The sequence below is a fragment of the Sabethes cyaneus genome, chromosome 1 (assembly GCF_943734655.1).
Source record: "Sabethes cyaneus chromosome 1, idSabCyanKW18_F2, whole genome shotgun sequence".
NCBI lineage: Eukaryota > Metazoa > Arthropoda > Insecta > Diptera > Culicidae > Sabethes > Sabethes cyaneus.
Window position 1 is genome coordinate 73141723 of NC_071353.1, and position 15345 is coordinate 73157067.

Sequence of the window (15345 nt, forward strand, 5' to 3'; positions counted from 1 at the left end):
ACAGAAACGAAGCAATCAGCAAGCGAGGTGTACCGCAATTGACCCCAAGTGGAATTTTCTCTCGTTTCTCCATATGGAAAAATGGTGTCTGTATGCAGCAAAACTACCCAATGTAAAATGTTTAAAATGTATCCGTCTGCTGGTAGTCGAGTAATTCGTAGTCAAAATTAGGGTATTTTTTATAATCAAAGTTCTACAGTTCCCAAACAAGCAAATATAGAGGTATACTATATTCAGCAAAGTTGTGTATTTTTATCATTTGTACAACTTTGTAATACATGAAAAAGTCATACTACAATTACAAAAAGAGCAAAAATATAAAACCTGATTTTACAAATTCATATACAATAAATAAGATTTTTTTATCTTAGCTGCAGAGATGGAAGGTTAATGTCTTTAGCAAAAATTTTTGTAATAATATGCTCTATAACTTTGCAGAACACATCAATGTGTTATATTGACACTGAAGAAAAATAATTTTTTTTATTCACTTTTAGGGGGATTAATCAAAATTTAGATCCCACCAGACGATAGAGCTTTTAATTTCAAGAAACTATTCTAAAGGTTCGATAAACGTAAAACCAAGTTTTCCCAGTCAAAACGGCACGTTTTCTTTGGTTTGAGGTTATTGTGCGCGCGAGTAACTGTGTTACAAAAGTTGGCGCGAGTGTTCGAGGGTTAATATCTTTTGACCGCTACAACCAATTCTTATGAAATTTTGCATATATATTTGTAGTGTCAAAACCTCTCGTTTGATATTAAAATAATTGAAATTAGGTAAATTATCTTGGTTAAAATCATTATAAATTTTTGTTAATTTTGGTGTGGTGTATACGGTTGCTCATTACTTTCAAATTAAACGTCCAATCAAAAAATCATTCAATAGTGATCTATTAGGATATATTATCTTTCAAATGAGACTAATAGCGCATAAATCGGTTTGGCCATCTTTAAGAAACAGGCGATAATTATTACCTTGTCAAAACAGGTTTTTTAAGCATAACTTTTAAACTACCAGTTTGTTTTTAATTAAAAATTACTGAATAATTTAGCTTTAATAAGAGCTTTCATTTGATACTAAGTTCGCTGAAATCGGTCATGTAGTTCTAGAGAAAGCCGTGTCACGTATTTTTCACATTTTTGCTTATAACTTTTAAACGAAACGTCGTGTCACGAAGCAACTCAATAGTGAACTACTAGACAATAATACCTTTCAAACAAAAGTAATAGCGAACGATTCGGTTCAGCCATCTCTGAGAAACAGGCGATAGAAAAAATCATTACATACATACACACACACACAGACATTGCTCAAATCGATGAACCCTATCGATTGGTATTTGTGACTTGGCCCTCCGGGCCTCGGATCAATTTCGTGTTTTTCGACCAATTTTTAAACCTTTGTTATAGTATAACAAAGGTAAAAAGCTATGTTTGTTCCCAAAATGTTGAAAAAAATATTAAACTATGTCAGTCCCATATTACAAATAAACGCATAACAGTCACAGTAGTGAAAATATATGAATAAGCATTTGATTTTGGAAATTCCTGAACCGATTTGACTGCAACAACTACCAAACGAAAGATTTTATGGCCTACAAGAACACTATTGAAGAAAATTTGGAGCGGATAGACGGTTCCGAAGCTATAGTCGGAACAAGTTCCGGAATATATGGAACTTGAACCACAGTACAATATAATACAATATAATGAACAATAATTCCATTATACGACTCCTCTAAGTACTCGATTTTGCAAAACTAGACCATTGGTAGTTGCACAAAGTGTTCAAGACGTCATTGACCATATCTAACCACATATGCGGAAATGCTCCGGATACCCCTACGGGGATCAGTTTCTGAATAGAACTAAAATACAACATGTGACATCTCTAAGTACGCGAAGGTGCAAAACTAGCTCAGAATAGTTCATTTGTCGTCATATAATATGTCCTGGATCACATTGGTCACACTCGGACACGTTCTGGGAGTGTTCCTGACACAGGAAAGCGACCAGTTTCTGAGTTGAACAAAACCCCTTATGCGACCCCACGATAACAAATTACAAATAAAAGCAGAAAATGCTAGGAACTGGAAGTTTATCTTCAGAGTTCAGAGTGACTGTTATGCGTTTATTCGCTATGTAAGCACAAATCGATCTCTTGTACTCTCATGGAACTGCCATATGGAAAGTTTGTGAAGATTTGGTGCAAAGTTTTGTCTATCCTTTTCACTCTTTAACAAACCTGTGCACAGACTTCACAAATAGAACAAACTTGGGAAGGTGGCAGTACCGTTTCGCGCACATAGCGAATTCTTGCTTATTCAAGCACAAATAAACGCATATCAGTAACTTCGGTAGTTTTTATAAGTTTTGCAACAAATTGGAGGTCACTTGTGAACAAATTGCTTGTAAAAGTATTCTATAATGTACATTCAAGTAATATTATGATGATTTGGACCATTTGTTTCCAAAATTTACTCAATATTAAAGAAAAACTGTTGCGGTTTCAAATGCGTTTTTCGCCGCTGCAAGTTTTTGCATATGTGACTGTCTTCCATTTATGGGCAGTGTACTTGTCCAAAATGTATGTTTAAAAGAAATAGCTCCTGCGGTCAACTATAGCATTCATTGACTCACTACAGAAATGGTCGCACAAAAATTTACCGTTTAGTTACACAAATGCAGTTTGTTTACAATTTCTTAATTTTACCGCTGCTCTTTGCAGATTTCAAACATCGTTATTGGTTATTGGTTACTAAGAAGCTATGTACACCTGAATTGATACAACATACTGCTCATTCTTTGCTATTTCTAGTACAGATGAAATAAACTCAGCATTGCCAACCTGAAACCAACGATTCGAGCGAATCACTTGCGTTCATGTTCGTGCTGTTTTCTACATTCATTCATTCATTCATTCTCGACAATAGTTAATGAAATCAAATGTGAATCATTCATTTTGAACTGTCGACAATCGTTAATAAAACTTCAATAAACCTAAACATTGTTCCGAAGTATTAATTAATTTCCTTCAACTAGGTTGTGGGACATTTTGAAAAGCAGGCATTTTGAAAAACTTAACTTTAAGACCTATGTTGTAAGTCAAGAACAACAAAGTTGACTGACAGGTTAGACGAGCAATCATTCAGGCCTGCAGTTTATGAATGAATTGTATTGAAGAGTAGAAAACTGAGGAAAATAAACACTGTTAGCAGGTCAATAGGGGTAAAACTGTATGCGATAAATGCGTTTTATATTCGCCTTTATGTAGGGCTATCAATTTTTTCGAGCAGTGACGCCTATATATTTTCAAACTAGAGAAAACAGATACTGAAGGAGCCTGCAAGTCGTAGGCGAAATACGTATCTGTCGTGAATAAAATCTACATAGTAGAATTAAATTGGATAAGTTTTCTCCTTTTTTAATTTTAGGGTTCGTATTCTACTAAGATGCTCCAAAAACTTCAGTCAAACTTGAGAGTTGATTCAGTTACTTTTGCTGCGTACCATAAATTTCCAATACCATTGCAGAGTGAATTCCAACAGAGGGTTCGATAACGTGCTCATTTATACCAGATGGTTTTAATTTTGGTAGCATAAAAATAATTGCCTTTTGGCCGGGCTCGGGTAAACTGGTTGATGCCCAACTGGTTGTCAATGTTCATAACATCTGATCAACAAATGATGAATGGAGATGATGCTCCCATCGGGACGCCTCTCTCCAGGCTAATGCGGCTGAAAATGTAATTCGCTCTCTTTGAAGCAATTAGTTGGGCATCACCCTGTCGATGGGATAGGCCCGAGACCGGTTGGTGAAAACGTAATTGTATTAAAGTTGTAAGAACATAATTGTATTAATGTTGTAAGAACATATGTGTTATGTTCTATGATAATACTTTTACCTTGAATGTATACGAAAAATATCACAAGTAAAAAAAAACCAATCTTATAATTATATACATATTCATTGTACTAACCTGCAAGGGCTGTTGGGTCCGCCGCAAGTGCAGCCATGGAGAAATTGAATGATCCTGGCGGCGCAAATAATTTGTTATCTCCAGGTGATATCAAGAAGGGAGGAGCCGTGTGGGAATGTATGCTGTTATCCATTTCATCCTCATGAGGAGAGCTGATTGGGAAAAAACTATTCAGAGTTAGGGTAATCTGAACTAGAATCAATATGATGTGTTATATAGCTATGCACAGCAATTGAATTATTATTTATTACATTATTATCAACAGGATATCACTATGCCTTTGTAATTAATTAGAATTGTCTCAACATTACACTTGATCACTTCTCTGGACAAATTGAAGTCAAAACCTCCTGCAACTCTATTAAATAACCGAAGAAGCCCAACGATATTACAGTACATGTCGTAATTCGTCCGCCGTGCGAGAAGTTGACTTCTCAGAGTTCTTGGTTGTACCCAGTGGCGACTCGTCCGCATGTTCAACCTGTTCATAGGACAGGCAAACAAAATTCAGCCCGACCAAATTTTGTTTGCACCGACGCATGTGCAATGCAATACGAATTTAGTTTAGTTACGAAGCTGATGAGCAAACAGTTCAACACGACATTTGAACGTTTCTTTCGAGATCTCAATGCACAAGCATACCAACGCATTATTCCTCTGGTATCAGTGCACAATAGTCGGAAAATTGCGATTTTTGGCCAAAATTATTTTTTAGTTTCAAATTGATTCTAGGTTATATTTGTTACAAAAGAAATGATTTAAACTTATAAGAACTCATATTTAGGGTGATTTGGGGAAAAATGATCAAATGTGTCCGATATAAATATTTGCTTGACAAAAAAAAATTTCTTTCTCGCAGGGACTCTCCCATTTTCTCATTGAAACTCTCTTCATTCAGGTACTAAATAAATTTAGTAAGAAAGATAATCAAATTTGTTGAAAGAGTACTTAAAATTTTAAAGACTTGCTAAAAATATGACAATTTTAAAATTTTTTTTTTTTTTGAAAACGTCAAATTATAGCAAACTTTTAATTCATGTGTTGATACCGACCACCCGGCACGCCGCCATTTTTCTATGACCGCAATCTAAAACGTCAAAACACTGGGCGGGAAATCATTTCATAGAAAATATATGGAGCGGCCATTGTTGTTTGGGGCCCAGCAACGAGGGGCCCATCAGTATGGGGGTACTGTCAAATCATATGTGAGAGTGTATTGGTGACACCGGGCTGGTTGATACAACATACTTCGAGCTTTCAGACGCACTGTAAGAAACTGCGGCGACAAGAGTTGTTTTTTTGATTAAAGTTTATGAGAATTTTATTCTTATTGTAAGTAGCCTATCGCGCACCTCATTGAGTTTAAATTTGTTTTCATTTCATTTTTTAATAGGCTAAGGTATCAGTTTTAAAATTATATATAACAATAATATTTACATCCGCGATAAGTATTTAATTTTTTGACTTTTTTAAAATGACCTATTTTTCAAACTTTTGAAATGGGCAACTTTGACGGCTTATTTCTACATGATATTTTTTTCTATCAAAATTTTATTCGCGGATCATAAAAATATAGACAATTTACTACAAAACCGCGTTTAAGCATGTGCTAAAATGTGAAATTTTACATTCGGCAATTTCGGCCGCTACTTTATATGGAGTCCTTCTTATGTGCAGTGGTTGGAGAATTCGCGAAAAAGTGATCATTTGAATCGATGAACATCCCTCATGAACATACACTATTCGCCTGCCTCGCCGATAATGCACGCATCGGCTTTGAATTTTATCACGAACAGAACCTCAATGTGAACATCAAAATTCGTTCAAAAATTGAATATTGAACATTGAGTGTGTTCGATTTTTCGGATATAGAATGCCCGGGACGTCGGAAATTATTCAAAATAATATTACCACGAAAAGGGAATAGTTTAAAGTAGTGTTAGTGGCTTTACAAGCAGCAGAAAGCGTCCATTCGCACTTTTGCGTTGCTCATGATATTCGTATATTCATCGATGCTACGAAGCGTGAGTGTATGTTGCTCATTGTTATAGGCGAATTGAACCACTCGCGTAGCTGTTTTATCATGATAAAAACCGTTTGCCGATGCTCGGCGTATCTATTCATTTTGCGAGTTTTCCAACCTCTGTCTGGTATTGGTTCTTGATACTGAATTAGTACCAGGAACAATGTGTTGGTACGAAGGAGATAAAAAGAGAATGTGACACAGCTTTTACTCGAAAGCGCGGGCGCTTTATTGTCTCGTTCATCTTCAGCATTGAACAACTTACTACCACATATCCCTATGGCACGCGCTTTGATTCCATATTTTATTTAGTTAGGAAGCTAATGAACAAAACGTTCAACACGACGTTTGAACGTTACTTTAGAGATTAGCACCAGGAATAATGTGTTGGTACGAAGGGGATTTGGAAATAGAGCGCGGTTGGCGATTTGACATGCATTTTTCGCAAAATTTTCTCATTAACTCGTTCATTTTTAGTGCGCGCATCGCAGTAAGGTGGTAATTCTTGAATTTCGTTCAATAGGTAAATTAAACCAAAAGTTTTCGGTTTGTAATTAAAATTCAGAGACCAGTTTGCTGGTAAAGTAAACCGTCATATTCCGTTGCTATTTAAATAAATAGGGATATTCACGTAGCGCTTGCTATGTTGCGAATACGGAGTATTGCATACTTATGCTGCCGCTACTCGCATAACAGTTCCATCTCCATAGAAACTGGAACTGCAATGCGAATTGCGGCAGTATATACACGAAATACACCGTTTACGCAACATGGCAAGCGCTACGGTGAAAACCCCTAATGTTTGTTTCATGATTAAAATATAGAAATGCGATAATAAAAAAAGTTGCGTATTAATTTGTATTTTTCGCTGGTTGAACAGGTAAGCTAAACCCCCACGAGTCGCCACTGGTTGTACCTGTAGCCGAATACTGTTGAGCAATGCTGGGCACTTCTAGCAGTTTGGACGTCAGACACGAGAACAGCACGGGCAACATTGCGACGGACAACTTATGTATCCAAACTGATTAGTTGGCAACGACTTTCGTAGGAGGGTAACCGGAATGGATCCCTCCATACCATGGAAGGCGCCGAAGAGCAAAGCACACAAACCTACGCTGTACAGCCTCGATACGATGAACTCCTTTTTGGTAATGAGGATTTCAAATTTGGCAGCAATACTCGAGAGATGAATGCACCAGTGAACAGTATAAAGACACAGACTTTAGACAATAGATGTTATTGAAGTCCTTAGCGATCCGGAACATGAAACCTAGATTTCTAGAGACTTTCCCGATTACATATGAATATGCTGCTGGAACGATAGTTTGCTATCTAATAGCACGCCTAGATCTTTGATGCAGTTAGTTCTTCCAATGCTAGTACCCAAGAGCTTGTAGTCGAAAGAGATAGGTTCTTTTTTTCTTGAGAAAGTAATATCGGCACATTTACTCGGATTCACTTTCATGCGGTTTGTGCAACACCAGTCTGCAAAGTTGTGTAACTGTTGCTGAAGCACGTGGGCGTCGGCGATAGAGCTGATTCGATAGTAGATTTTCAAATCGTCGGCAAGGACTAAAGGGACATTCAGTATTGCTTATGAAGCAGAGATCAAGAATCCGTCCGTTAGTATTCTTGACGTAGTTTAATTGCCGCAGCAGGTTGGTACTGTACGAATCCAGCAGGGATAACTAAGACTTCGTCTAACGGCTTCAGTTTAGAGCACACAGTGGCAACCGAGTCAGTATGGGCCGATAACAAGGCTGTATCGCGGATGCGATCAGGTGGTATGTATATCGCATACAGAAAGAGGGAACGATCAGACAACGATCATTTGGTTTCAACCCACAGTTGTTCAACGCCTAACCAAGCATCGTTCGGGATAACGTGCGGTTTTAGTTCGCGACGAACTGCAAGTAGTACTCCACCTCCAGAAATTTTTGGACTGTTTAACCGGCAGCGGTCGCAGCGAAAAACATCGTAACTCCTGTCGAACACTATACGCATACAGTCTATCACCAATGAACTTTGGCACATTCCAGCGTTACGGGACACAATAAGCACCCATTGTTATCCTGTAAATCGCCTCCTGGTTCACCAATTTCTCGACAAATACCTTGTAAAATAATTGTTTAGAGAGTACTTTACCTACCACTAGAATACTAGGGATTTGATGAAACAGGAACCGATCTGCATAGTAGGGATAGTGTCCCGTAACGCTGGAATGGGTCATTGCAACTTAACTGATATTAAAAAATTTAGAGTTTGTATTGTTTTCTAACCAAAGCGGCTTCAAGATACCGAATTTTTGCTAAAATTGATAAAATAACTGCATAAGTTCAGAAATTCACGGAAAATAGTTCCGTAAGAAGTTTGTATTTATGTGTGTATTTTCAATCTAGTTTGGGAGAGTACGGCAGTTTTCTCGTTAAAACCTGCCAACCATTATGTTGATTTTGTATTTCTTTGGAGATTATTGAAAAATGAATGTTAAATTTACTGTGACCTTTTCGTCAATAAAATTTTTCCCGCCCGTAATCAATACAAATAAAAGAAGCTTAACATACATGTTTAATAGTAAACAAAATAACTGATTTATGATAATTCAAGTTTATCCTGATTGTTACCGCATTTTACATTATCAATTATTTAATAATTTACACATCAGCTGCTATTGTTTCGCTATATATGCCATTGTTCTATCCCATACCTAATGATTTCATAATTATAAAATATCCACAAATGTGTTGTAAATAAGTTTTTACTTGCACTCAAAGTTGAAAACTGTTGTAAATTGCCGCGTTTGACATATGTGAAATAATTATATATGTTCTGAATAAAAAATATGATCACATTTTGTGAAATTTATTTAATGCTATTAATCAATAATGCAGTAAACAAAATTTTCATTTAATTTGAAAACAATATATATGATGAAAGTATATACACATATACACATTTATGCGATTACAAGCAGTATAATTGTAATTGAGCTGTGCAAAATATCTTTTGTTTTAACTACAGGATGCCCAAAGTATTTATCAATAAATTTTAGGTTGGTCCTAATATAACATTGTTTTCAATTACAATAAGAATTTTTATTAATAAAGGTTTAATGTTTTTTTCAACATCTGTGTTCATTATCCAAGATTTGGATTTTACATAGTTTTGAGACATGAAATATAGTGGATATATAACCTAAAGATTGTTACCTGATTGATCTCTTAATATCTGCTGGATGCTGGATGCCATGTGGCTCATCGATGATTGAATCGGAACTGTTTTCATGTTCAACGTTGGAACTGCACACTAACTCCATGGGTTCCGATTTAACATCGTCATTGGAGCGTACAGACGGTGATGGAGTAAGGCTTTCTTTGTCGGTATTCGAACCTAAACTTCCTCCGTTGGTGGCTATACTGCCCAGACTGCCGGTCAACGGCTCTGAGGATGGGTTCTCTTTACTATGAGTGTTTAGATTGTTGTTGCTGTTGTTATTATTCAAATTGTTCGTATTGTTGTTGATATTTATACTGTTATTATTGTTACCTGTTTGAAACCACACGAATAAATTAAATTTATTGGGCTGTTTATTGATTACTTTTACTCACCATTGGGTGTTTTATTGCTCTCATGTCGATGTTGTTCTTTAATATGCGGAGAGAGCGGAGTACTGCTGTTTGTCTTCATAGTTGTGGAAAAATCCGTTGCAGTAATTTGCGGCATGTGACTCGCTACATCTAAGTTGTTATTATTGCCCAGCATATTGTTCTCTGTTGACATTCGATGGCGTTTTAGTGAAAGCTCATCAGATTGATTGGAATTGTTTCGCTCGCGTCGTAACGCGGCTGCGGCTGCCGCTCTCCTAAGTAATTGGTTTACTGTGGATCCGCCGTGCGCTGCAGGAGAGTGGTGAAGATTATTCAAATGTGACGAAGGCGGCACGTTTTGGGCAAACAATGCATCCTCTACTAATTTGTCCGTATAACTGGGATGGTGATGACCTACTGGTGTTCGGCTGTCAGAGCCCGTGGGTGTTTGTACTTGTGCTAACTGGAAAATAAATTTATTCAGTGTGATATCGATAACGGTAAATTGACACATTTTTTGATACATATGCATATATTATTTTACAAACAAAAAAATATGTTTGTCATATAAATGTCATTCATATAACCAACAAACAAAAAATCGCGCGTTTTTAAACGGGAGCTTATTACGGTATCAAAAAAGTACTTGTTCATGAGAGGTTCCCAATCAGATGATTCTAACAAAAATATTACAGAATTGTAGCTACAGTCGATATTTCTATTTACACTGCAGTGTGTTATAAATGTGATAGCAAAACTTACGACACAGGAAATGTTTTACCAAGAATCTATCTCGTTTTGCTACTTATAAGACGGTTTGTTACATTTTAGTTATAAATCAGGGCATAATGCTGGTTTCTATAACTCATCTTGAAATAAACTTGATCAAATCATATCGTAATTTGATAGAATTGCGATATGCTTTGAACGGATTTTATTGACCAAACTCGTGTTTTAGTCTTTGACCTTGAAATGCGGTCAGGCATTAATATTAATATTTTTACCTTTGTTATACTATATAACAAAGGTTTAGAAATTGGTCGAAAAATACGAAATTGATCCGAGGCCCGGAGGGCCGAATCACATATACCAGTCGATAGAGCTCGACGAACTGAGCAATGTCTGTGTGTGTGTATGTGTGTATGTGTGTATGTGTGTATGTGTGTGTGTGCAGCTCATTTTCTATCGCCTGTTTCTCGAAGGTGGCTGAACCGATTTGACCGCTGTTACTTTTGTTTGAAAGGTATTATTGCCTAGTATATCACTATTGAATTGCTCTGCGGTCCGCCGTTTCGTTTAAAAGTTATAAGTAATAATGTGAAAACTACGTGACACGCGTTTCTCCGGAACTACGCAACCAATTTTAACGATCTTACTACCAAACGAAAGCTCTTGCTATTACTAAACTTTTTACCAAATTTTATTGGAAACGGACAAGCAGTTTAAAAGTTAGTCTTAAAAAACCACTTTTAATAAGGTTCAAATGATCGCCTGTTTCTCAGAGATGGCCAAACCGATTAATGCGCTATTAGCTTTATTTGGCAGGTAATATAGCCGGATAGATCGCTATTGAATGGTTTTTTGATTGGTCGTTTAATTTGAAAGTTATGAGCAATCGTATACACCACACCAAAATTAACAATAATTTATAATGATTTTAACCAAGATAATTTACCTGATTTCAATTATTTTAATATCAAACGAGAGATTTTGACACTACGAATATATATGCAAAATTTCATAATAATTGGTTTTACCGGTAAAAAGATATTAATCCTCGAACACTTGCGCCAACTTTTGCAACACAGTTACTCGCGCGCAATTAGCCAAAACCAAAGAAAACGTGCGCACTAGAGTTTTGACTAGGAAAACTTGGTTTTAAGTTTATCAAACCTTTGAAAGAGTTTCTTGAAATTGAATGCTCTTTCATTTGGTAGAATTTAAATTTTGATTAATCCCCCTAAAAGTGAAATAAAAAAATTATTTTTCTTCAGTTTCAATATAACACATTGATGTGTTCTGCAAAGTTTTAGAGCATATTATTACAAGAAATTTTGCTGAAGACTGTAACCTTCTATTTCTTCAGCGAAGACAGAGAAATCTTATTTATTGTTTCTGAATTTGTAAAATCAGTTTTTCTAGTTTAGCTCTTTTTGTAATTGTTGTATGACTTTTTCATGTATTACAAAGTTATACAAATAGTGAAAATACACAACTTTGCTGAAAATAGTATACCTCTATGTTTGCTTGTTTAAGAACTGTAGAACTTTGATTATAAAAATACCCTGATTTTAACCCCGAATTACTCGACTATTAACTGACGGATACATTTTAAACATTTTACATTTGCTGATAGTTTTGCTACATACAGACGGCATTTTGCCATATGAAGTAACGTGAAAAAATTCCAGTTGGGGCCAATAGCCTCACATGCTGCTTGCTTCGTTTCTGTGCTGTCGGTTTATGCTGATCTATTTTCCTAACAAATTTAAAGTATTATTACTTTGAATAATTCAGACATTTTGCTCATAACAAGTTTATTGAAGAATATACGTTAGTTAAACAACGATTGGTAAATATGGCATTCAAAAACCTACACATGTTGTTCAGAATACAACAGCGTGAGTAACCGAAGGTTAATAAAAATTGATGAAATTTTTTCAAGAAAACTTTATTGATGTGAATCGAATAGAATGGCATTACAGGAAATTATGCATAGTTTAAAAACCTATAAACTAGACCTTTACTACGCAATGTATATGTTAAAGAATAACATTTCTGCTTACAACTTACTTTTACTTGCACTTACCCACATTAGTAACAACTTACTCAGCAATTTCATGAGAAAAAGAACTATCAAAATTTGTAAGTGCTTCTATTTTGTTCAAATTTTGTAAGCTTTTCAATTTCCAAAATTTTTATGTAAACCAACGCACAATGCAACGTTAACTAATAGATGAATTATGTTCCGAAGACATGTCGATTTCTATCTCATATAGCAAGTAAGACCGTATAACAAAGGTTCCTTTCACCACTAGGTGGATTAAATCAGGTTTTTTTTGAAACGATGGTTGTTACAATTGATGGAGGGACGGTAGGAAAGTAATGGATTTTTTTTGTTTTTTTGGGAAAGGAGGGGAAAGAGTGGAAAGGAAGGGGGGGGGGGATAATAGGTAGCTACGCTTAAATCTCTGATTATAGCTTGGTTCGACCCATGCACCTTCCAGCATTGGACAAAAGATAGGTCACAACGACAACTTGTTAAGCGTAGCTGCCTATTATCCCCCCCTTCCTTTCCACTCTTTTCTCTCCATTCCCAAAAGAAAAATTTCCATTACTTTCCCCTACCGGATTTTATTACAATTTTTGTTATTTTAACTACTAACGAAACCAAGTTTATAACAAAACACAAAGGAGATTTTATAAAATATAAATATAAAAATATAAAACCTAGTTATTAAGTTATTAACTAGTTATTAAGAACTCATCCTGTTATAAATTTGTTATTTTCCTTTGATCGGGTTTTCATATCGTTTTGCATTGTTTTACCCACACTTTGTATATTTCGTACCGTACTAAACGACTAGCCGTACATTACCGCTGGGTAAGGGAATTTCCAGCCCAAAAGGTTTCCCAACTAGTTGGTTATTTAGGTAAAAGGTGATCAAGACTGACGAAACCTGAAAACCCAAATCAAGCTCCTGAAAGTTCAAGTACTCAGACGAAAAAGATATTCAGGCCTTGGTTAAGATAACAAAAGCACGGTTATCATCATAAAATATCGCTTTGAGGTTTTTGAAGCCGTGAACCGGTGGAGAAATAAGAAAAGAAAAAAGATTTTTTGACGCAGGACTACGTCTTACCGCGGGTTGTCAATCTAAAATTTAGATTCAAGCCAGCGTCATCAAAGAAGGAAAGCTTTTGAACGCTGATAATTCAACCAATTTTTGTAAGAATTTTGATACCAATCAATTCTTAAAAGATGTAGTAATTTTATTTATTTAATTATTTTGTGGTCAATCAAACTATTTGGTTTCTCACGAGCGTATGAAATGGGAAAGGCAAACTAGAAAGCGACCAACACAGCTTTTGCCAGTCCAAGCTCCTACGTAATATTCTATGTCTATTGAGTAACTAAGCTAGGAGGTGCGATGCTGCGTGGTTCCCAAATGCCTGATCTGAGATTTTGGGCAGACGGCTGAGCCACACGGCAGGTAGGGTAATTTACGCTATTTTGGACATTTCCATTTGATTTTGCCGTAAATGTCCAAAATAGAGTATGCGTAACGCTTGTCCAAAATACATAAATCACCTTAAGTGGAATATATTATTTCAATTATTTGTTTTGTTTTAGCTCATCAAGCATCTCCTACTGTACAATGAAAAGTTTGGCCGTAACAAGTCTAAATTATTAGATTATTAGATTAAAATATTAGATGTATTGATGGAAACTCAAATGACGTAATTATATTTCATTCGATGGAATGCTGGTGAGATTGTTCTACTTTTAGATTATTCTACCATATATAATTTATTATTGAATAAAGCTTTCTAATGATCCTTATTGTTTACCTTGCCCTACTATTACGATTTGTGCAACCTCATATCCCAAGTAAAAATCCAATAGCAAATTGGTCTTATTCATTTCTTATAGTAGTTTTATCAGAACATTGCAAAGTCTATCAGGTTTTATAATGTTTTCCTCAAGTGAATTTTATTGTATTTAATTAATATTTCTGAAGTATGACTGATGTAGACTTGAAGAAACACCCATAAAACTGCATTATTATTAAGTGTAATTCATCTTATGAGCGGTTTTAAAGGATACTTGATTTCTGCTGAAAAATGACGTTCCTTCAATCTTAACAATAGTCCTGGCAAAAATTTAAGACATTCTTCTGCAAGATTGTTTTATCTTAACAATACTGCCATGAAACTCTCTTAAAACCGTATATTCTTGAAAGAGAAATCATGTTCTTATGAAAGAACATTCTAGCGTAAACAACCAATCTGTCAAAACGGGTGTCTGAACCTGGAGAAAATTGAAAACATATGGATCTTATGAACGGAAGTTTAGCATAAATCTGGCCAATATTTTGAAAACTGTTTCATGTGTACAATCAGAGATTTTACAAAACAATAAAAATGTACAGGACCAACTATGCTGAGGAAGGACGGTGCCGGTGGCCCGTGCATCATTCGGTGCCGGTGATGATGCATCAATGGTAGCTTTGTATGTAATTAAATAAATTTGGTTCGATTGTGCTTTCCGGCGACGCGGGTTAGGGTAAAGAACTAGTTTTAAGCAGTCTAAGCGGGTCACTGATTGTTTTACCTTATTACAAGCGATGGGTTGACTAAGTGGGGGATATCAGCATACCAATCTTCTTGCTATCTTTAGTTCTTCAAGCTGTTACCATTGGAAGACACTATTGTTGAGCTAAACTTTCCATTTTTCGCTTTAAAAGTTGGAGCGGCGGAACTAATTTTGAACACACCGAACCCATTTTCACCCGCAAGGTGCTATTTTAAGCAATCCTGAAATCTGAATTTTTTTACGTCCCGTTAAAAAATCCCTCGAACTTTTCCCCCTATTCAGTAAGTTCGCGTTCCTATCCGCGACCTACTAATCGGCATCTGATGCGTAATCGGCATAGCGTATCGGCATAGATGCGTAAAATGCCGTCTGTCTAAATTGTTTATCGGGGCATACACTTACCGCACCGTTCGGCAAACGGTATTCGTCGTCTCTTTTA

General features: G+C 35.9%; 1 protein-coding gene across 1 annotated transcript in view; it reads right to left on the reverse strand.

Annotated features, from left to right (window-relative positions):
- The window catches only part of LOC128732762 (broad-complex core protein), a 58161-nt gene that overhangs the window by 10234 nt on the left and 32582 nt on the right, over positions 1 to 15345 (reverse strand). The window contains exons 3-5 of the mRNA XM_053826112.1: positions 9611 to 10052; positions 9212 to 9548; positions 3980 to 4131 (exon numbers count right to left, since the gene is read on the reverse strand). Of these exons, the coding sequence (XP_053682087.1) occupies positions 3980 to 4131; positions 9212 to 9548; positions 9611 to 10052 (931 nt within the window). The remainder of the gene's footprint in view (positions 1 to 3979; positions 4132 to 9211; positions 9549 to 9610; positions 10053 to 15345) is intronic.